At 41.4% G+C, this 24,425-nt stretch overlaps 1 protein-coding gene across 2 annotated transcripts in view; it reads left to right on the top strand.

Moving 5' to 3' along the window:
- Positions 1-5,335: 5,335 nt before the first annotated feature.
- The window catches only part of SMC3 (structural maintenance of chromosomes 3), a 49,576-nt gene continuing 30,486 nt past the window's right edge, over positions 5,336-24,425 (top strand). Inside the window, exons 1-8 of one of the 2 annotated variants that reach the window (XM_074959366.1) lie at positions 5,336-5,432; positions 14,522-14,597; positions 16,034-16,072; positions 16,957-17,024; positions 17,723-17,794; positions 17,975-18,054; positions 20,856-20,934; positions 22,588-22,705. In XM_074959366.1, the coding sequence (XP_074815467.1) occupies positions 5,418-5,432; positions 14,522-14,597; positions 16,034-16,072; positions 16,957-17,024; positions 17,723-17,794; positions 17,975-18,054; positions 20,856-20,934; positions 22,588-22,705 (547 nt within the window). In that variant the 5' untranslated portion in view covers positions 5,336-5,417. The remainder of the gene's footprint in view (positions 5,433-14,521; positions 14,598-16,033; positions 16,073-16,956; positions 17,025-17,722; positions 17,795-17,974; positions 18,055-20,855; positions 20,935-22,587; positions 22,706-24,425) is intronic. The other variant, XM_074959367.1, reaches the window with a different exon arrangement.

Below are 24,425 nucleotides of genomic sequence, written 5' to 3'. Positions count from 1 at the left end.
GGGATCTTGTTAAAGGCTTTCTGAAAATACAACACACTAAATCGATTGGGATCACCCTTGTCCACGTTTGTTGATACTCTCTCAAAAAATTCTAATAGATTTTAGATCTAATAGATTTTTCTCGTTCTTTATAGGTACTGCTATTAGAAATTCTCAACGTAGTATCCAGTTTCAACTGTATTAGGGTCTGAAATTCAGATAAGCAGTATTTACTACTGGTCAGAGCAAGATATATGCAGTTCTCCTGCGTTCTAGTCCTGAGCCTGTTAATGATACACTGTACGAATGTGAGTCATTTAACACGTGTGCCTCTGTTTCTCCAATAGTAATATGGAGTAAAAGTGGAGATCTACCACTTTCTTCTGTGTTCAGAATCATTTAGTGAAGAATTCTGAACGCTTTGTAGGAGATGGAAAGGGAGTCGTATTTTCCTCTCATTCTTAACTTTTATAAAATAAATGTGAATACACTACAGGCTACATAGTTTCCTACGATACTAAGGTGTTGTCTAAACACTATACCCTATTTGTGTGGTTGAAGTGGTACAGCTGCCTTAGTGTGGATTCAGTTATGCTGGAGCGGCTTATTTCTATATGGCAATATGCTATACTGCTATAAGGCACCTATACACTAAGGGTTTTACCCATATAATTATTTTGGTAAAAAACATGCCTCTCATCAACAAAGTTATACTGGTACCAAATATTTTGTGTTTATAGCACGTAAGCCAATGACTCAGTAAAGGTAAAAATTTCTATCAGGATCTCAAAATTTCCATTCAGTTCAGAGCTATCTGGGTGCACAAATAAAGTATGCAAGCTTAGGCTTGGGTCTTTGAGGCATAAAACTTCGGTGGAACAATGACAGCTCTGTCAATGTGATGTATTATTGTAATGATCCGTGCAGACAGCAGCTCCACCAGTAGGTGGTGCTATATCTTTCTCTTAGTGTTTCAATATCATGATTGTGACCGAGATGGCAACTTCCTGCAATATCCTTGAAAAACCTAATTGAATTACGTTTAAATATCTTTGGGGGTACATTGTATTAAAGGCAAAGTTTATGTATTATTGTGGGCCAGGATAGTATGTAACCTCTTTGCGGGGGAGATATGATCCAAGGCCTGGAAGTTAAAAGGTCTCACATTTTTCAATATAGACAAGGTGGGTGAATCTTTTATTGGACCAACTTCTGCACAGAGAGAGAGATGCCTTTGAGCCATACAGCTCTCCTTCAGGTCTGAAAACATGGTTAAAATATTGAAAATGTGATAGTCAATAATAGACTTCTGGAATAATACATGGTAAATGGATTTCCTGGGGAATACCTAGGGGGAGGTTAATGCAAATTCCCCACCTCTGGTTATGCAAAAATCCTGCCTGTTGAAGCTACACCATGAGGAGAAGGTCTTTGCAGATTACTTGTTTCTGGAGACTGGAGATCAATGTAGTTGCTGGTGTCTCAAAGCCTCTCGCCGGGGCAGAGGTCAAGAACTGTGAAGCAGACCAGTCACTAAAAGAGCTAGGCGGTAACTTGACTGAAGCATCTGTAGAAGGCAACAAAAGGAAGCAATTACAATAGCTGCTCTTATGGTATGCATGTGTGTTCTCTAGGAATGATGAAGAATTTGGGAGATATGATCAGGTGCAACATTGGACTGCACTTAAGCCAGAGTGTGTTCCTGTGAGGCAACCCCTCTGTCAGATTCCCCTGGCATATCAGGAAAGAAGGTAAATCACATGCTGCAGGATTGCCTGACTGAACAATATGAATCACCTTAAGCATCCCCAGTTGTAATTGTGAAAAAGCCCAATGGAGACTGGAGGATAGGCATTGAACTGGCTATAAATGAAGTCTCCTGTAGTCAAGATAGGTACCCATCTCCTCACATAGTAGACAGCCTGGATAAAATGTCAGGAGCAAATATTCCAGTATCATTTTGATACCTGGATAACATCAGATGAAAGTAACAACTGACTATCAAGAAAAAACAGACCCTCTGACACCCTGTGGATTGTTTCAATTCTGAAGCATGCTTTTTAGACACATGAATGCACTAGGGATGCTTCAGAGGGTAGTAAATGATCTAGCCCAAGTTCAGAGAAATGAAGACATCCTCATGAACTTGGATGACTTCATTTCTTTCCATAAAACACAGGAGGAACATCTAGTAGGAGTGGAAAGGATTTTAAAGCCTATTAAAGTGTTTAAACTTGCAGGAAAGAAAGCCCACACCCCCAGCCAGAGCCCTCGCCTCCCTGCACCTCAACCCTCTGCCCCAGCCCTGAGCCCCCTCCTGCACTATGAACCTCTCCTCCCCAGCCCCACCCCAAAGCCCTTACCCCTCATCCCCAGCCACACCTCAGAGCCCTCACTGCAGCCCAACCCACTGCCCCAGCCCTGAGCCGCCGCCTCCTCCACTGTGAACCCCTCATCCCTGACCCCATTCTTTGCTTAGGAGTTGGCATTTCTTTCCTTTGTTCTTTATAAGTGGTTCTTAGTCTAGCACCCACAGCAATGCACCCCATCTGACTTGTAGGTCTTGTCTGCACTGGGTTATTTTACACCAACATAGCTGCATTTGTGCAAGCCCCTAGTGTAGACAATCCATGCCCAGTTAACCATGACTTGTGCTGGCACAGTTTCTCAGTGTGAAACCCCATTGTGGACAAGCCCTTAGTAAGGGGACAACTCTGCTTTATCTAAAAAATTAGTTTTATAAAAAGAAAACCTTAAGACCTCCAGAAAAATGTTCCCCCTATTATTCTTTTAAATTTCACTGAAAACACTGGTTTTACAGCAAGGTCAAATTTCCATCAAGTGTTCGCAACCCAAAAGTTACAGAACTGAGAACTTGGAAGCACCTTAATTGATTTTCATTGTCCAAGATAAAAGATGCGCAGACTGTGAGAGTCATGAATCGGCAAAGAAATACTTGCTTTCAATATATGGCTTTCAGGCTGGCCATGTCCCCAATAACAGAGTTTCGCATTTACCTCCCTGTGCACATTAATGAAAATTCTAGATTCCTTTCATCTTGGTTACTAGTCTGAAATATTTGTATAATAGTTAAAACAACAAATCCAGTTAAATCAGTGTCCATCCCCAGTAGTAATGCTCTGCACCGTCATGTCAATAATCCAGTTCTGCCTGCTCTCCAGCCTGGGAGAGGAAAGGAATCTTACCCCTCATCCCCACCCCCACCCCAGAGCCCGCACCCTAACCCTCTGCCCCAGTCCTAAGCCCCCTCCTGCACCGTGAACCCCTCACCCCTGCATTCCAACCCTCTGCCCTACCCTGAGCCTCCTCCCACACGCCAAACCCTGCAGCCTCACCCCATTAATTTTGTATAATAATAATCAATGGATAAATTCTTAATAAAGTTACCCAGAGAAAAAGAACAAAAGCGACGTTATCAAGTGACAGCCTGAGCTCAACACCCAGCTTGCAACCTGAAGTTATACAAAAGAAAGATACAGCAAATCTAAAAGATAAGAAAAGGAGTTTTCATCAGTCTTGGCTATCAAGATTTACGTGGTTGGGGTACAATAGCTACTTAGACAGAGCTTTTTGCTTTTGAGGGTTATTGATCTAAGTGCTTGGTTGTTTCAGTATTCAAGAGTATTAATAAAGTTGATATTCCTAGTTAAATAATTTTTTCTTACGATAGTGATATTGTGCAATATAGGAAACTGTTAAATGCTTACTGTTTCCAGTCCATTTTTACATTTTATATATATATATATATATATATATATATATATATATATATATATATATATATATATATATATATATATATATATATATATATAATCAGCTTACAAGGTGGGCGGGGTGGGACTTGGACCCGTTCTGGGCACCACCAAAAATTATACAAACCTGCCATCACTGACTGGAAGGTTCCTACAAACCTGGTGGAGTTATAGTGGTTTGTAGATATTCCACTGAACACCTCAGCAGATCTATCTTGCATCTTGTTCCCTAGACAAGTTATAGACACTTTACCATGTGTATTTGGAGCCTTCTGTTCAAGCCAAGCACACCTAGTACTTACTCTTCCACTGTATCAAATGTGAGTTGCCTCTGTCCTTCTACAGCCACATGTGACACTTGGGCTCATTTTGTACCCACTATAATGAAACAAGTGTAGTTTTCAACAGTGGGTACTCATTCATCTTTTTTTATACATTTTCATGCAGCTGCGTGCAAAGCTTTCATAGCAAAGGAGAAGTGGCAGGGACTCCCTGAAGTTCACTATGGACTTGGCTATTGCTATTGAATTTGCATGGATGGTGCTCAGATATCAGAGACCGGGGCAGCAGTATACAATCCTCAGATAGCATTTATGCTGAAACTCATTATTTATTTATTTTTTTCCATTCAGTGAAACTTCATTGAAGTTTCATAGACATGACAAGCTGTTACCAACCCACACCATGGGCTTATAGGAACCAATGTTAACACTCTAGTAGTCACATCTGTCAGTTCACTGCTGGGTTTCGGTAGTAACTGAGGCAGTCAAGTGCCTTTAATGTGCCCCATTTTTGTCAAACATTCAGTTTACTTCTAACTGGTGCCTGCTTATTATTGCCACCCGCACCCCATAGCGCCCCCTGTGAGAGTCCTCCCATACAGCCACCCCCCCTACCACCCGATCCCATAGAGCCACCCTCGGTGGGAACCCTCCCATACAGCACCCTCTGTGGGAACCTCCCATACAGCCACTCCCCTGCCAACCTCCCACCCCATTGTGCCCCCACATAGGAACCCTCCTATACAACCATCCCCCTGTCACCCCAAAGTGCCCCCCTATGGGAACCCTCCTATACAACCATCCCCCTGTCACCCCAAAGTGTCCCCCTATGGGAACCCTCCCATACAGCTATCCCCCTGCCACCCCATAGGCGATGCCCCCATACAGCCATCCCCTGTCACTCCCACCCCGTAGCGCCCCCTGGGGGAACCGTCCCCTACAGCCATCTCCTGCCACCTCCCCGCCCACCCCCTATCTCCATCTCCCTTCTCTCAGCCCCCGGCTCCGCCTGCACTTGCCTTTGGCGCCCAACCCTGACCCTAGCGGACGGCACCACCTGTCGCACCCGGGCGGGGGTGTGAGGAGCGGACCTGAATGTGTCCACTCGCTCGCTTCCCAGTGCTGGGCTGGGACGGGAGCGCCGTCTTGGGGTGTAAGTGAGCGGCACCCCCGCAACCTTCGCTGCCGTGCCCGTCGGCCCTGCCCCTGCCGCCCCTGCTCCACATCCCGAGTGGTCCGCTCCGAGGGGAGGCGGCCATTTTGTTTGTGTGTGGGCTGACGAGCGGGCTCGGGCTGCCGCGCCGCGAGGAGGCGGGGGAGGCCGAGCGGAGGCCGAGCGCGGCGGGGGCAGCCGCCGCCGCCGCCCTCATCCTCCGGAGACATGTACATCAAGCAGGTAAGGCGGCGGGCTCCGCGCGGCCCCCCCTGCCGGGGAGAGGGCCGGGCCTGGGGAGCCGGGGGCGGCGGGGCCCAGGCCCTAGCTGGGGGGAGCGGCTCTGGGGTGAATGCCGGGCCTTGTTGTGGGGGCCTGGAGGGCTGTTGGCAGGGGAGAGCGCCTCCGGGCCCTCCCAGTGTCTTCTGCCGGCTGGGGCCCACCGGGTGCCGAAACCCGCGTGGGTCGGTTCAGAGCCTGCTGCACGCCTGCTCGGCAGGGAGGTGGGGCTGGCGGGAAGAGGGGGGAATTGTACCCGGGCCCGGAGCTCAGCCCTTCCCCATAGCTCGATGTAACTAACTAAAGAGAAGTGGGCGGGGCAGGCAGCCGACAGGATGTGCCTTTGAAGGGATAAGGAGGATGCTAGGTGGCCCAGCTGTGGCCGACTGTGCCCCGTGTAGTGGGGAGACAAGGTGGGTGGGGTAATGTCATTCATTGCAGGGGTTCTCAACCTTTTTCTGAGGCCCACCCGAAATGTTACAAAAACGCCGTGGCCCGTCTGTGCCTGTAAAAGCCAGGGCCGGTGTTAGGGGGTAGCAAGCAGGGCACTTGCCCGGGGCCCGCTACCATGGGGGGGGGCGCTCTCATGAAGCTAAGTTGCTCAGGTTTTGGCTTCTGCCCCAGGTGGTGGGGCCCCAGGTGGTGGGGCCCCGGGCTTCAGCCCTGAACGGTGGGGCTTTGGCTTTCTTCCCTGGGCCCCAGTGACTCTAATGCCGGCCTTGCTTAGAGCACCCCCTGAATCCTGCTCGCAGCCCCCCAGGAGCCCCCGGACCCTGGTTGAGAACGGATGATTTATTGGATCAACTTTTGTGGGTGAGAGAGACAAGCTTTTTAGGGCAGTTTAAAAGAAGGGCACAAAGCTAAGGGGGAAGAGGAGGCAGACATTGAGGAAAGAACATCAGATGTTAGTGGGAGCAAAATCATTCAGGCCCTTGAAAATAGAGATGTGTGACGCCTCAGTGTGAGGCATACTGGTGACAAGTTCTTTTCTGAGCATGACAGTGATTGAAATTTTATGCGACTGGGCAAGAGCTAAAGAATATTTGTGCGTCCCCCATAGTGTCCGTGAAGTCTTGACTGGGGAATTATTCCAGATAGCAAGTAACTTGGTTAGTCTGTTTGATGACCGTGAGTGTTTTCAGATTACTTTATAGATAAAGTAGCTGGATGTCTAGATTGGAGTTATTCTTCCAAAATATGATAGACTAAGATAAAAGGTGGATTTTTACAAAATATACTAGCTAATAATTTTAACCATCTTTAAAAAAAAACACAACAACCCTATTCTAGACATACCTCATTGGGAACAAAGTATTGTTTGGAGGTAACAAACAATGTGTTACGTATTTGAGTGTTCACTAGTGCCATTCATTGAGGGTCTGTTGCTGGTTGGGGGATTTGTGGGCCAAGACTTCTCTAAGGACATTAAGAGGTGCTGGAATCATTGCTGATGTTTGTCAAGCTCTCCATTCAGGAGTGCAAAATAAACCCACTTCTTTCAGAAAAAAACTGTTTAGAGGCCTTTTCTCATTAAAACCATCTGTTCAGACTGAGAAATTCTTAAATTGTTGCTGTCTCAGATTTTTTGGGGGGGGGGGGGAATTGTTTATTAGGCAAATCCAGCAAAACCTGGAGTCCTTAGTTCTAAAACCAAACTAACTGAGTTAATAAAATTCAAGAGTAAACATGCCCAGTTTTTTAAACTTTTCCTTGTAGGTCTAGTTTTCTAAACCTTTTATCATTTTGGTTGCTTCCCTCTGGACTCTCTCTCCAATTTATCTGCATCTTTTCTAAAGTGTGGTACCCAGAACTGGACACAGTACTCCAGCTGAGGTCTCACCAGTGTCGAGTAGAGCAGGTCTTACATACAACTCTTCTGTTAATACGCTCCAGAATATTAACCTTTTTTGCAACTGCATCACATTAACTCATGTTCAATTTGTGATCCCCTGGAATCCCCAGAGGCTTCACAGTAGTACTGCCACCTAGCCAGCTATCCCCATTTTGTAATTAAGAAGGAAAAATCAGATGCACAAGTGCAATTCTTTGCACTTTAATTCTAATCCTGTCTTGCAAAGTGCTTGCTAGCAATCCTTCCCGGCTTGGTGTCATTTGCAAATTTTATAAGCATACTCTCCAGTCCATTATTCAAGTCATTAATAAAAATATTGACTTCTAATGGATGCAGGACCGACCACTTTGGGACCCTACGAGATACACTCCCAGTTTGACAGCAAACCATTGATAACTACTCTTTGGATATGGTCTTTCAGTTACAGAATCATAGAACTGGAAGGGACCTTGAGAGGTTGTCTAGTCCAGTCCCCTGCACTTGTGGCAGGACTAATATTGAGATCATTCCTGACAGGTGGTTGTCTAACCTGCTTTTAAAAAATATCCAATGATGGAGATTCCACGACCTCCTTAGGCAACTTATTACAGTGCTTAACCACCCTGACAGTTAGGAAGTTTTTCCTAATGTCCAACCTAAACTGCCCTTGCTGTAATTTAAGCCCATTGCTTCTAGTCCTATCCTCAGAGGCTAAGAAAAACAATTTTTATTCCTCCTCCTTGTAACAATCTTTTACATAGTTAAAAACTGTTATCATGTCCCCTCTCAGTCTTCTCTTTTCCAGACTAAACAAACCCAGTTTCTTCAATCTTCCCTCATAGGTTATGTTTTCTAGACCTTTAATCATTTTTGTTGCTCTTCTCTGGACTCTCTCCAATTTGGCCACATCCTTCCTGAAATGTGGTGCCCAGAACTGGACACAATACTCCAGTTGAGGCCTAACCAGAGCGGACAAATTACTTCTTGTGTCTTGCTTACAACACTCCTGCTAATACATCCCAGAATGATGTTTGTTTTTTTTGGAACAGTGGTACACTGTTGACTCATATTTAGCTTGTGGTCCACTATGACCCCCAGATCCCTTTCCGCAGTACTCCTTCCTAGGCAGTCATTTCCCATTTTGTATGTGTGCAACTGATTATTGCTTCCTAAGTGGAGTACTTTGCATTTGTCCTTATTGAATTTCATCCTATTTACTTCAGACCATTTCTCCAGTTTGTCCAGATCGTTTTGAATTTTAATCCTGTCCTCCAAAGCACTTGAAATCCCTCCCAGCTTGGTATCATATGCAAAGTTTATAAGTGTACTCTGTGTGCCATTATCTAAATCATTGGTGAAGATATTGAACAGAACTGATCCCTGCGAGACCCTGCTTGTGCCCTTCCAGCATGACTGTGAACCACTGATAACTACTCTCTGGGAAGGGTTTTCCAACCAGTTTTGCACCCACCTTTTAGTATCTCCATCTAGGTTGCATTTCCCTTGTTTATGAGAAGGTCATGTGGGACAGTCTCAGAAGCTTTACTAAAATCCACCCCCCTTATAGTAATTTCATCAAGACCAGATTTCCCTAGCTTCCTTATGAGAATGTCCTGTGGGGCTGTGTCAAAAAGCCTGACTGAAATCTAGTCCTTTTCCCCTATCCACTTGGCCAGGAACCCTGTAAAAGAATATTTCAGATCTATCCGTTACCTTTGCAACTGTTGTGGTGTTGATTCACTTGTTACCCTAGCACAGGGACATGTGATGTTTAATGGCTACATTTCTTTCTTTTTGAGATGGGCCAAAGAGTAGTTAGTATTGAGCTATTTCCCATCTTCCCTGAGGGATGTGTTGTGTGAGGGTTTCATTTTGTTACCTCTCCCCTTCCCATTTTGTATGTGGCTGTTAATAAGGAGGTACTGGCTATGGTGTCTTAGTATGTTGGAGAATATTAGTTTGATATTTAAACTTCATTGACTGGGTCAGATGAGAAAGTGACTTACTCAGTGCTTAACAGTGATTGAAGCCTGAATGTCTGTATCTCTGTATGTTAATCCATAGAAGACTTTATACAGTGGGAGATGTAGCCAGAGGAATGGTCAAGATTGTGTCATTTTTCCTGAATGAAGGGTATACATGCTGTTTCTCAGGTTTTCAATTTAGTGGTCTGGTATCACCAATTTTTCTGGATATCCAGATAACTAGCTGTAGTTGCCAGTAGTGATGTGTGGTGTTTGTGCTCTGCAGATGAAGAATAAATTTCCTCTGTGAGAGGGCCAACTATCTGATTTCTTGTGAAGTTTTGGTCTTAACCTCTAAGCCCCTATATGTGTTGTGTCCTGTCTGCCTTAGGGATTGCTTCACTTTGTCTGATATCAGTGGAGTTGTAATCTGAAGTATCCAAGCTTACAGCACATGAGTGTAAACAAGAGTTGTTTTCCATGACGAGTCCTTGATCCATAAACTCAGATTTACCCCTGCTGTTTGACAGAGGCTTTTAAAAAAAAATAATTAAAGAATGAATTAGGCCATTCTCTTCCCTCCCCCATCTTCCCAATTCTTTGTCTTGTCTATTAAGCCTATAAGCTTTTGGGAGTAGGAGTGTCTTCTATTCTGTTTGTACAGTTCATAGCACAATGGGGTCTTTAGGTGCTACTGGAATACATGAGCTTTGCAGCATTTATTGTATTTTATCAGGATTGTTCAGGGTAGAATTTGAATGGGAGTTTTGTAGTAGAGGGAAAGATTGTTTTGGCAGGTCAAGAGGATTTTTTTAGTCTTTTTAATCTCATGAATTTGTGTGCATTTTTGATGATTGTATGTATGGTGCCTAAGTCCCAGAATAGGTGCTTTTTATCAATTTTGAATAAATACGCAGGGATGCTGGGGTCAGAATACTAGAAAGGAAGATGCCAACAAAACTATTCTGCGTAGAAGCAGTTTTGCTTATATAATCTATTTCTTCTTTTCTTCAGTAGTGAGAATATTAGTAGGAAAACAGTATTGGTGTTTAATAGCTTGTCTGTTCCTACTAGGGTGACCAACTTTCTCATTTGTGAAAATTGGACACTGAGCACTGGAACCAGTCCCGCCCCCCCGCTCCTCTTCCCCCACCTTTAGTTGATGCTCTCTCCACCTCCATCCCCCTGCCAGCTGAGCAGAGCTCTGGGGGTGGGGTGACTGGCGCAGGACGGTGGAGGGAGAGCCATGCTACAGGGGTGGAGGGGTAACTGCGGCAGGGTGAGGGAGGGAGAGCCACGCTTGGGGCAGGACGTGGGAGCTTCCAGTACCTCTCTTCCAGAGCCGTTTCTATGTGCTCCTCCAGGCTCCAGCAGCAGCTGCTGCTCTTCCCGCCCTCTGGCAGCAGAAGATGGTTACCGTGCTGACCGGACACTTATCAGGTTCCCTTTTCAACTGGACTTTCCGGTCGAAAATTGGACATCTGGCAGCCCTAGCTCCTACCCATAGTTATAATTACCTATTTGAGACACAATTACAATTTTCAATTGAGGGTATAAGCTAGAGGGAGGAAGATGAAAACAACACCAGCGCTATTTCTCCTACAAGTATTCTCCCTAAAAACTAGGCTGGAGAAATGTAATTTTTTAAAAGTGGGTTCTATAGTTTTCCCTCATGTCCTCCTTTTTGTCTCTCACTTCACCCAGTCTTGTATTAGGCAGACATGGGGAGAGTTAAAGACATTAGGCTTACTGGGGAGAGTTAAAGGAGTCTCCTGATGGTGTCCCTAGCCTCTGTTTGCCAGAAGCTGAGAATGGATTACAGGGGATGGATCACTTGATGATTACCTGTTCTGTTCATTCCCTCCGAAGCATCAGGCATTGGCCACTGTTGGAAGACAGGATACTGGACTAGATGGGCATTTGGTCTGACCCAGTGTGGCCGTTCTTATGTGCTTTTGTGATTGGAGGGGTTTGCCTGAGGTAGACATATACTCCAAAAGCTAGCTGAGTTTTTCTGGTATGTAGAGCCAGTTTTAAGATACAAATACCCTATGCACTATATTTTACTTTAGCTTACCAGACTGAAATCTCTACTACATACAAAGAAAAAAAATGTGGAACTGACAGAGTATCTGAATTTTGCAGTGGTGTTGTAGCTGTGTTGGTCCCAGGATATGAGAGAGACAAGGTTAATGAAGTAATATCCTTCACCTGTAGAAATTGGTCCAAAAAATTTAAGCTTTTTAGCTACACAGAGCTTTTCTTCAGGTTTAGGAAGGGTATTCAGAGGGCTGGTCTACACTGCCGCTTAAGTTGATGTAAATTAAGTCGCTCAGGGGGGTGACAAAATCACCCCCTGAGCTACGTAGCTTACATCGACCTAATGCGTGTCTACACTGCGTTATGTTGGCAGGAGATGCTCTCCTGCCGACCTAGCTTTCGCCTCTCAGGGAGGCGGAGTACTGAAGTTGATGGGAGAGTGCTTTCCCATTGACTTATTGTCTTCACCAGACGTGCTAAATTGATACCGCTGCATCGATTGCAGCCGCGCTGTGGCCAGTGTAGACGAGCCCAGGTGTCACAGCTAAATAGAAGATGGAACAGATTGTTTAGCATAAGTAGTTAACACACAGTCTAAGGGACCATTCATGAAGAAAATCTGCCATCTATAGCCTGGCCCTGAGATACCACAGAATAATCTCCAAGGAGAAAGTCTGCGATACACACTGTAACACAGGGGCGGGCAAACTTTTTGGCCTGAGGGCCACATCGGGTTTCGGAAATTGTATGGAGGGCCGGTTAGGGGAGGCTGTGCCAAGCTGTGCCTCCGCCCCCCCCCTTGCTTCTCGCCCCCTGACGCCCCCCCCCAGTACTCCTGCCCCGTCCAACCCCCCCCCCATTCCCTGACCGTCCCTAGAGCCCCTGCCCCTGACTGCCCCCCGCTGCCCCATCCAACCCCACCTCCTTCCTGACTTCCCCCCCCCCCCACTCCCCTGGGACCCCTACTCTCATTCAACTCCCCCATTCCCTGCCCTCCAACCGCTCCGACCCCATCCACACCCCCGCCCCCTGACCACCACCCCGAACTCCCCTGCCCTCTATCCACCCCCCCGCTTCCTGCCCCCTTACCACGCAGCAGAGCACTGGTGGCTGGCGGTTCTACAGCTGTGCCGCCCAGAGCGTTGTGCCGGTGTAGTGTAGTAAATCGCTCTCCATAACTGCTACCAGTAGCACATTCCTACGCGGAGCAGTTTAATACAGGACACTGGCGGGGCAGCACGCTGAGGCTGCAGGTGAGGGGGAGCAGCGGGGGAGGGGCTGGGGCAAGCCTCCCGGGCCAGGAGCTCAGGGGCCGGGCAGGAGGGTCCTGCAGGCTGGATGTAGCCCGCAGGCCGTAGATTGCCCACCTCTGCTGTAACATCCTTAAAATACTTTCACTAAACAAAGACATTCCACCAGAAAAGTAGATCTCATCATGGAATAGGCTATCCAGATACCCCAAGACAACCTGCTTGAATACAGGAGGAAAAAAATCCTCTGTCTCTGAAACACTCCTAGTTGTCACCTGTCGCCCCATGCTTGAATCCATACACGTTATCATTAAACAGTTACAACCCATACTTGATGAGGACTGCATCGTGAAATAAGTCGTTCCTGAACTCCCTGTTTTCGCCTTCAGAGAACCCCCCAACCTTGCCCAGCTCATCATCAGAAGCAAGCTCTCCACAAACTAGGTCCCATCAACTCAGAGCAGCACAAGACCCTGCCAGAACAACAGATGTAAAACTCACAGACATATCTACATTGCTACAATGATCACTACCTCCCACTCCCATAATACACCTTTCAAGATCCATGCTTCCTACATATACCTATCATAACATGTGCACTAAATGTCCCAGTAAAAAATGTGTGGGTGAAACCAGAGAGTCAGTATGCACTTGAATGAACTCACACAGAAATATAAGACAAAAGCACTATGTCACCTGTGGGCAAACACTTTTCACAAAATGATCACTCCGTATCTGACCTCTTAGTCCTCATCCTCAAAGGAAACCTGCACATCTTCAAAAGATGAGCTTTGGAACTTAAATTAATAATTCTCTGGTAGATACTAAAAATCATGGGATTAATAACGACACTTGATTTATGGCTTATTACAATAATCTGTAACCTATTAACTCCCCTTTTTGTCCTATGGCTGCCGGGGTGCTAACAGGCCACTTCTCCTTGAATGGTCCTTTAGAGTATATGTTAAATATTTATGCATAACAAGCTGAGTACCTTTCCCAGACCTGGAGAACCATTCTGTGCAGCGAAAGCTTGTCTCTTCACCAACAGGATTTGGTCCAATAAAAGATATTACTGCTCCCACCTTGTTTCTCTAATAGATCTGAGAGATATTTCTGAATTTACCGATTTGTGTCTCACCTTCAGTTAATCCCTTTCCTGTAGTTTTTGTGTGTATGTACTAAGTGAGCTCAATGGGACAAAGACCTTTTTCTTCCTGGCTGGAAAATACTTGGACTACTAGCACTATGTAAATGCACATTTTCACAAAAAGGTTAACATAAATGGTAGAAAAGGAAGACTGATTTTATTCCATTTGAAACTGACAGCCTTCTTAACGTTGAGAGGTTTTGATCTTGCTCACTGGTTTTAGCACCACACGCCGAAAAAGCTTACTGAGCATGTTTGTCTACTTCCTATATAGAAATAGGTCTGTAATCTATCATTTTTACATGCAGCCACTGCTCTGCTTAGAGCTTGCAAGTTGAACTCTTATGCTAAATATGCTAATTGGGGTATGAAATTAATTAAAAAAAAAAACATTCCTGTCCTGCTAGAACTGAGCCCTTTACTTTTTTTACTCTAATCTGTCATTGTAAGTACATCCTTTCATGTTGCTTTATGCTGTGACAGCAAGGTTGAGTTTATTTGAATATTTCCTTATTTATTATTCTTTGACCTAAATGTGTACAAGTGTACCTTCTGTGATAGAGAAAAGCTACTCATAAACTTATATTGGGGTGAGAAGTTTTTTTTTGAAATCTCACCCTTAATTTCTTAAAATGTACTTGGATCTGAACTGCAAGACCGGAGAGAAAAAATGACTAAATGTATTGTGATTTAAAAAAAAAATAGAAACCTATTCATTTGAGTTACAAATTTAAAATCTTGTACCTCTTTAAAAAAAACAAACAAACCTAACTTAGTTTTCTTGATTTTTAAGATTATTTTATTTGTTTATCCATCAGGTGATCATTCAGGGATTTCGAAGCTACAGAGATCAAACAATTGTAGATCCTTTCAGTTCAAAACACAATGTCATTGGTAAGTTCTTATAAACATACTACAGTATGAACTAGCATTACCTCATTTTTTATCAAGGGTCAAGTCAGTGGTCTTTATGATTTTTGAGAGCCCTTCAGATTTCAGAGGCAGTTGTATACATATTAACTAAATTTGAAACTGTTCTCTCCAGTAATGTCAGATATGTATTACAGGAAGAATTATTATAATTTGCAGATAATTTAATTTTAATTTTGCCATAATGATTGTTCATTGGTTCTAATCTTGCAGTAAGCTTCAGTATAGGATAGGTGGACCCCTCCACCTGTGCAGAGCTCCATTGAAGTCAGTGAGGCTCCACACAGACACAGAGGCTCACCTGCATGGAGCTTGTTGTAGGATCAGGGTTGTGGAATACTTGAACTGTGTCTCGTGAATTACATTCTGGATGTCTGGTAATACCTTCTAAGGTTCAGCTTGATTAAAATACTTTGTGGGGTGTTACATATTCTGCCACTTAAAAACTGACAGACTTGAAAGAAAAATGTCAAAAAATGAGTAGTAATATTGTGGTCAAATAATATTTGATGCTTCAAGTGCTAGATTTTGCACTTTGGTATATATTATCAGAAATGAGTTGTTGGTAATTTAATTGTATATTTAAAGGGCTGAGTGAATTCATTCGTGCACATTTAAAAAATTTTGTTAAATGTCACTGTGCCTGCTTATGTCACATGCATCTTGAGTCTCACCTCAATGAGAGTTTAAAAAAAAAATCATCCAGACATTTGTTTTTAAAAGAAAAATGTTGTCTTACCATTATTTCTCTTTAAAATGTCATATCAATGTGATAGGAATATTCACAGGTGTTGATTTGATTATAGGAAACTATTGTATATGTATTGGTGTAGACCTGTTGGCTTATACCAATAGTTTCGATGCTGGTTAAATATAATTAAAGCTGTACTCTTCTTGTCAGGTGCAAAGAAATGAATGCATCAGCAAATTGAGGACTTAAATATTTGTTGTAGGTGTGGATCAGTCTCAGGATCTTGTAAAATATGAGGGATTGAAACTGAAGGATCTAAGAAATGGATCCAAGGCTAAAATTGATGTAATCTGGCCAAAAGTTAGTAGTAAAAATACAGAGAATGATTATTATAATAATCTGGATTGGTTTAATATCATAAATGTTTTGGCTATAAAATGCTCTATCATAGGTTTTGTAGATCACAGTAATGTCTCTGTTGTGGGGCAGGAGGGAACTGGGGCTAGGCACCATTCTATCTTGTTCAGGTAATGACTCCCTGATCCATCCTGTAAAAGATGCTTTGATTCCTAGAAGGTTGTATTTTGTCTAGATCTACTAAAGTTGGATTCTTAAATTCATTGCTGAATTTTCCTGTATTGCCATACCATTTAATTTATTTAAATTCATGAAAACTTCTGAATTTATAACTGTTACCTTTCATGTTTAGTGGGAAGAAATGGATCTGGGAAAAGTAACTTTTTCTATGGTATGTATTACTGTTGCTACATGTAACAACTAAATGACTGAAAAGCTGTAAACTTTTTTTCTCTCAGTTTTACATTATGCACTTATTTAATATTAAGTTTCCTTTGTGTATTTTTTTTACATTGCAAAAGGGGGGGGGGAATCTTTAAAAATAAGAAGACAGGAAAATCAGGCAAGTGTAGTACCAGCGACTTTCTTTAATACTTTTAATTGAGTAAATTGTAAGTTGTCTGTGTCATAAAAACAAACACCAGAGTATTTTAGGTGAGATCAGGTAGTTGTTCTGTGAGTCTTCGGCAGTTGTGATGCTTCCCCATTGTGCTTTATCATTTTTGACTATAACTTGTGGGACACGAGCAATATAGTGTAGATTGCTTACTAACACTTATGCTGTCTCAAGGCTACATCTACATGTGGCTTTTTGGGAAATATTTATCACCTTTTCTAACACCAGTGTTGCTTGACTGATAGCAGCTGCGGTGGTGGTGGTGGTGGTAGTATATACAAAGCTCCAAGTGCCTCCTGCATTTTTAAGTACTGTGTATTCTAAACCTGCTCTGAGCAGGTCTACATGACATGGTGCAAATCCTGGTGACTGTTTACGTTACTATTATTTCAACAGTTCATTGCTCTGGGGTTGGCAACAATGGAAAATTTTTCAGAGCAACATTTAGCATAGACAAGGCCAAATGACCAAGACCCAAGAACAGTTTATTTTAAAAAGTGAGACACTGTGATTTAATGCTTCTATGTTACTTTTAATACATGAACTAAAGAAGGATACAATTTGGTTATAAAGAAACATACTGAGTACTGCTCTTAAAAGAAAGAACAGACCTTTTGTACTACTACTCTTTTTTCTTTTTTTTTTTTTTTAAATTACAGCAATTCAGTTTGTCCTCAGTGATGAGTTTAGTCATCTTCGCCCGGAGCAGAGACTGGCTTTGTTGCATGTAAGTGAAGATACTTTAAAACAAAACAAAATTATGTAATATGTGTTAAAGTATTTTGTTGTTGTAAAGTAGGCAACTCACTGAAAAGCAAAGACTTAAAAACAGCTCTTGTTGAAAGTGTGTATAGCAGCTTTTCCTCACTGCCTCCTGGCAAAAGTTATTTTGCTATAAATTAACATAATTCTGCCTTTTTGTAACATGGCAAGGGAACCACTGATTTTCTAATTAAGTAGTACAAAATTCTCATATGCATTTCACTGTTTAGTAGGCAATTTGTCTTTTCAGCTTATAGACCTAACTATTCCCTAATACAGTCAGTCAAAAAAGTTGCAGTACTACAAATTACTGATATAATCAGTATTTGATTTTTAAAAAATATTTGAAGTTCCATATCTTCAACCTCATTAAATGTCTACGACGGTGCAGCAGAAAACTGGATATGATACTCTTTTGGCACATGATTATTATACATCTTACATAATTCCTGCACTGTAGACAGAGGGCAAAATGTACATATGACCTTTTGAGCTGTATACATTTCAAGTTTATTTTCAGAAATGTAAGTTTGAAAATTGTCAGATAAGTAATATGTATATAAATTACTTCGGAGTCTTTGAGAAATCAAGAAAAATATACATTTTAAAAATCAATTTAAAGAGGGAGTAATCTAACCAAAATAAATATCTTTTTTTCTTTAGGAAGGCACAGGTCCTCGTGTTATTTCAGCATTTGTGGAAATTATTTTTGACAACTCAGACAACAGGTTACCAGTAAGTTTAAAAACTTTTCTAGAAAACACATCTTCTCATTAGACTGCAGCCTTAGTTATTCGAATCTTCGTTAAAGTAATTACCTTTTGGTTCAGTCTTAGTGGAAAATACTGTAAATACTGTGGATTAATCATAAATGACTATCACAGGCAGTTGAGTTTGTGCTTTTTCTTTTTCAAGATTGATAAAGAGGAAGTTTCACTTCGCAGAGTTATTGGAGCCAAAAAGGACCAGTATTTCTTAGACAAGAAAATGGTGACGTAGGTACTACTTTTCCTCCCCCAAAATGAACTGAATACATAATACTGTAAAGTGTGGTGGAATCATTCAGCATGTGTATTTATTTATTTATACCTTTAGATTGAATTAATTTATAACATATGAGTTCCTTTGTCAGCAATATTTAATACTAATAGAGTCTGCTAATAAAACTTTATTTTTAGTCCTTATATAATATCTGAACTGTGTGAGTGGGCTGAATTTGATACCCATTTAATTTCATAAAAGAAAACTTCTGTGTATTTCCAAAAGTCACCATTCTTTTTAAAAATAACTAAATTGACATTTATTTTGAAATTTAAGTAGTTACCATTTGTACAGTTTGAACATGAAGATGCCATTTCCTGCGTAACAAGTGAGGGATCTGATTCTATAAATACTTCTTCAAGAGTAATTCTTACCATTAGGCCTGTTCAATGGGATTAGGCCTAGTAGGAAAAAGAAAAGGAGGACTTGTGGCACCTTAGAGACTAACCAATTTATTTGAGCATGAGCTTTCGTGAGCTACAGCTCACTTCATCGGATGCATACTGTGGAAATTGCAGAAGACATTATATACATGTCTGTGTATATAATGTCTTCTGCAATTTCCACAGTATGCATCCGATGAAGTGAGCTGTAGCTCAAGAAAGCTCATGCTCAAATAAATTGGTTAGTCTCTAAGGTGCCACAAGTCCTCCTTTTCTTTTTGCGAATACAGACTAACACGGCTGTTACTCTGAAGCCTAGTAGGAAGTTCACTATTCCTGCTAGTGCTTGTATGTTGAGGCCGAAGGACAGGAAGAGAAGAATTCCACTAGATTCAATGGAAGGAACAATACTTTTCTATTTTTAAATTGGAATCTGTTTTGAAATAACTTTTTTTTATATGCCAAGTTGTTTTTTCTTCTTTAACTGTTTTTTTTATTCCTAGGCACATGGCATTCAGTAGTTTTAAGACTACATGTAACTAGCATACCTCAAACTTCCACAAAGTAGTTCCGTCTTCTTTCCATTCCCATCTCCTCAAAGGCAAGGTTCTCTGCTTTAGCACCAAACTGCACTTACTTCTGTTCCACACAACTATCTTGTGAAGTTAGTGGAATTGTACAGGTTGTAAATAGCACAGAATTTCATTCCCAGTCCTCTGATCCCAACCACTTATGCGCTTGAAGCCTTCTCTTATCCTCCTTTGTCACCAGGAATGTACAGCTGCCAAGAGAGAGAGGCATATTTGGTATGATTGGTGGCGATGTGGAGCACCTTGTCTGGTGTTTCCGATTGTGCTCTCAAACTCCTGTACATGATCTGTGTATGAAGAAAATAGTTATTGAAAAAACAAACCTTTATACAGTGACAAGAGTATTTCAAAACAGACTCCAACTTGCATGCAAACAGTAATACTCCTCTCCCTCCTCCTATTGAATCCAGTAGAGAGATTTTATGGGAATGCATGTGTATATATGCACATTTTTTTTTTTCATGAAACTTATTTACTCATGGAAGGTTAGATGATAAATCACTTGAGTTTTTTCCTTTATCTGAATTCAGCTTCCCCCGCATTGGTGTTAGAGATTGAAGGCTGTCAAGTTTAAGGGCCATTCTTATCACCTGTAAACTTTAAAAGTTTCTCTAAAACTTTTTTTACACTTAAAGATGAATTTGAATGCTCATGAAAGTGAGGATTAATATTACTAGCTTGAGGCAGTCATAGCATGGGCACTGTGTATTCTTTCTAAACTTGCTTTACCAGTAGTCCTCAGTTCTCACCAACTATTCCAGGCATCTCTTTCTCATGACTGGACACTTCGAATCTTGCCGCATTAATGGGGCAAGGGATTATGTGAATAAGTAGAGTCTAGAAAAGATTTGACTTTACCAAAATTTGAATCTTAACCTCCAGAGTTGAAAGATTAGTGAGTTAAACCACAGTAATGCATTAGCAATACAAATCCCTTTTAAAACTTGGCTCACAGAAAAGAAAATCTAGTATCTTGTTTCTCTTGTTTAAGTTTTATTGTTCAGGCACGAAGACAAAGTTGGCCAACAGAGCCAGAGCTAAGTATATTTTTATTCTTAGTACCTCTTCATGTTTAAATTGCCTGGTAAAACTGGTAGATTCCTCTTTACCAAAATTGAATGAAACTAATTGTTAAATTCTGATATGAGCTATCTTGACATATGACACTTTATTTTAAAATACCTATTTTAAACTAAACTGTGGCTTTACAATTTTTCTGACAACTCAGCTCTTCTCAGTATGGCTAATACTTGCTGATGTCTCCACTCATCCAAATGGTCATACTTCTTTATTACTTCCTTTCGGTGTTTTAGGAGTCATCAGCTGACCTAACTAATTATTGGATAGTGTTAATGTTGTTGCATTAATTATATAATCCTCAGCAACTTGCTTTTAATAACTGAAAATGAGAAGAAAAGAAGCAAAATCTTATGCTAAATTCCAAATTATTTGTGGCATCAGTTTCTCCGTTACCTGTACTAGACTGTTGGTGGTGTGGGGTACCTTTCTTGGTTGTAATCTCTTCCCAGCCCCATATGTCTTGCTTAGTTTCTTTCTGTTTTTATTTTCTCATTTATTGTTTATCAGTTTAGGTTTTAGTACATGATTAGATATGATCATATACAGAAACTTATTTGAAGAGATACCGTAATGGGGAGAGTGCACCATGTGCAGTTTTCATATGTGTAGGTTTAGTACTGTTTTGCTGAATTTGTTGAGTGGTCATGTTTGTCATATGTAGTTTTTTAAAAATATACTTACTACTTGAGAAATTATTTACAGGAAAAATGATGTGATGAACCTTCTTGAAAGTGCTGGGTTTTCTCGCAGTAATCCCTACTATATTGTCAAACAAGGAAAGGTAAGATTGGTTATCACAAAGCAAAATTAAATCACTCATTTATAAAGAAAGTTCAGACTTTTTGGAGGACTACAATTTAACTTAATTATTGCAAATGAATAATCAGGCTTTCTTTTTACTTTTAAACAATATAGAAATGACTAATTCTTCCCGTGCACTCTTATTTTGAAAATGATTCCTCAAGGTACGGCTCCTTTATATAGAAATAAAGTAGTTGTAATTATAAAGAAAAGTAATTGTGTTCCTCCATCATTCTGATTAGAAGCCCCTATTTTATAAGTGTTCCCACATATAATGTTGCTGTAATCTACCAGCTTTATTTAAGTACAGAGAAAACTGAATCATAACAGGTGTATCAGTGTAGCTTTTGAAATCCTTGACTTCCAAGAAGAGCCCTGAAAATAATTAGAACCATTTTTTGTTTGTATTTCTATGTTATATTTTCCAGTTCAGAACGTTTTACAGAATTGTCAGTATTGAACTTGTTTGACTTTCCTACTGTGGGGCAAGACGTGTTTAATATCATGTCTAACGGCTGAATCTGCCAATTGTCTATATTCAGGATTTTGACTTCACAATCCTAAACATAGTTCTCTTGACCAATTACTGAAAAACTCATTTTATCTGCAAGTACTTGACTGTCAAGAAAAACTGAAAAAATAAGAGCAATATCGATAATTCCCATTTAGCAACACAGGATATGTTTTTGCTATGCACTGAATTTGCCAAATTGAGGAACAAATAAAAAACTTGAGTTAGAAAGTAACTCTGTGCTAGTGCAGGAGTCAGCCGACGTGGATCCTATCACCGGTTAAAAGTCGAAGTAGATATACTAGTCTTCATGCTCTGTATAAATTGAAAACCTTTATCTACAAGCATACCATAAAGATGGAACAACTAAAATTCTTATGAAGAATGGTTAAAGTTCTAGAGAAGAATAGTGAACCTGGCATGGTATTAATTATTTAAAGCCCACACACAATTTCAGTAATGTTAGAGCGCCAGGTGCTGGTGGTGTGAAGGACGACTGCAGTGTGAGCTGACGGTTGTGTTTTTTTTATTTTTGACATGTTATGTTGAAGTACATGGCCTTGTGGAGATAGGGAGAGTAAGAGGTAGTCTTGCTGCAGCAGAATATTAATGCGCATAGTTAAGTTTCTATGAAAATCCGTTAAGCTGATATATTTTCTCCTTTTGAAGTCCAAGAAATACTGACTTACACTGCTAGCATTTGAAAATTAATAAAAATGAATTACAAGCAGATTCATAAAAGTATACAACTTCCTGTCTCTTAAAAAGTAATTCATGTCTCAAAAGGGGGAAAGTAGGGTAAATGAGAATTTCTAATCTTCCTGAAAAAACCCAGTCCTGAAGAATTGTATCCTTAAGCAAGTATATATCAGAAATTGGCAGGGTGGGTTTTCAGCTGAATGTTTCATACTAGCTTGATTTTAAGCATATGATACCTGACTGGAAAGAGTTATCAGGTCTGTTGGTAAACTAAATGAGAATTAATGAAGTTCTGCTGTAATTAAACAATTATAAGAGACATGCGCCATATTAGATCTCTTATGGGATGTTGATCATTATTACTATATAAGGAACATGATGTTCAAAATGTAATCTTGTAACTTTGTTTTCTTGAATTCTTAGATCAACCAGATGGCAACAGCTCCTGACTCTCAGAGACTGAAGTTGTTAAGAGAAGTAGCTGGTACTAGAGTGTATGATGAGCGTAAAGAAGAAAGTATTTCCTTAATGAAAGAAACGGGTAAAAATAGTTATCTTTATCCCCTGTGTTTCTTTTATATAAGGAATGTCCTAGTTCGTGCCAGCATAGTTCCACTAATTTCAGGGTTTATAACTTGCTTGTTAAAATTAATTCTTTAGTTTTATTTGTAAATGTTTGATAAATTTAATATTTTGATTTTTTTCTTTCACTCCAAAGATTCCAAAGGGCTTTACAAGCTCTATAGAACATCTATACATGTAACCTACTGCTGGGTTGCAGGTGGCAGTTAACCAGTACACAGAATGCTGCACCGAAGCAGTGGGAGGGGAAGTTTTTATCCACTGGTACTGCTAAAATAAATAACGTTTAAAAAAAGCTTGGGTTATGATGCTTACAAACTTAAAAAAGCCAGAAAATTCAGAGTTAGGGCCAGAGTATCATATATTCTTCAGCTATGGAATTTGCTACCAGGTTGTGCTCCAGAGTCAATTTTCACTTCTTAAGTTACATTTCTGGCCCTTATTTGTGGACATAACTTGTACATGCAAACTGGCATTGATGTCTTCCTGAGGAATCCTGAAACAATAGCTCTAAATTTTGTGAACTTCCCCGTTCATTTCAGTCAGGCACCTGTGGACTGCACAAATGCAGAATTTGACACTTTTTCCCAAGATGCCACAGAAATCAAATTTTTTTTTTTACGATGGAATTCACTCTTGCTATAAACAGACTTCCAGTGTTTAGTTCTATCTTCTTGCCATAGCTCAGTGGCTCTCAAACTTTTTTACTGGTGACTGCTTTAACATAGCAAGCCTCTGAGTGCGACCCCCCCTTATAAATTAAAAACACTTTTTTATATATTTAACGCCATTATAAATGCTGAAGGCAAAGCGGGATTTGGGGTGGAGGTTGACAGCTCGGAACCCCCCCCACGTAATAACCTCGTGACCCCCTGAGGGGTCCTGACCCCCAGTTTGAGAATCCCTGTCCTAGCTGGTCCTGGCTGCAGCTGTCACTTGTTCTCCAGCTTTCCCCATGAGTGGGAGTTAATTGGATTACTGTGTGTTCTCCCTGCACTGTTCCATGGAGCCAGAATTGGAGCCTAATTTGCACTTAAGGAGTGGGGGAACTAGAAGTGCAGGCTGGCATGTTGGACTGTCTGAAAAGCACAACAGCAGCAGCTGAGGCCCAGGAGCCAAATCTATGAAAATGGCTTCTAGCTGACCCCTTCACTGGTATACATGCAGCGGGGGGATTCTGAGTTTTTGGCTGCCTGGACCATATCAGAGTATTCAAGGCCTGGGAACTGGAGCTAGGTTGCCTGATGAGCATTATGCAAAAAAAAATCCTCGGAAATGATTGACTGCTTTTACAGCAATGGATGACTTCAGCTATGAGCCATAGTTGTGTGCATTTGTGGTGGGGAGTAGCGAGAGAATAGATCAATGTTGTAGCTGGATTTAGCTGTGGTTGTCATGGAATTTGGTCTCATTATGCAAGGGAGTACGTGGCCCCTGGTTTTAAGGCAACAGTTACACTTTCAATTCACGTTCTGATATCTTTATCTCATTCTCCCTCTCATCTCCCTAACTTACCCGTTTTCTTATACAGGTTGAACCTCTGTAATCCGTCACTCCCTGGTCCGGCAACATCTGTGCTCCAGCATAGGCGCCGACTCCATGGGTGCTCTGGGCCTGGAGCACCCACGGGGAAAAATTAGTAGGTGTGGAGCATCCAATGGTGCCAAGCTCCCCCCTCC

This window comes from Natator depressus, chromosome 7, assembly GCF_965152275.1.
Source record: "Natator depressus isolate rNatDep1 chromosome 7, rNatDep2.hap1, whole genome shotgun sequence".
NCBI lineage: Eukaryota > Metazoa > Chordata > Testudines > Cheloniidae > Natator > Natator depressus.
This window is presented reverse-complemented; position numbering and strand designations above follow the sequence as displayed.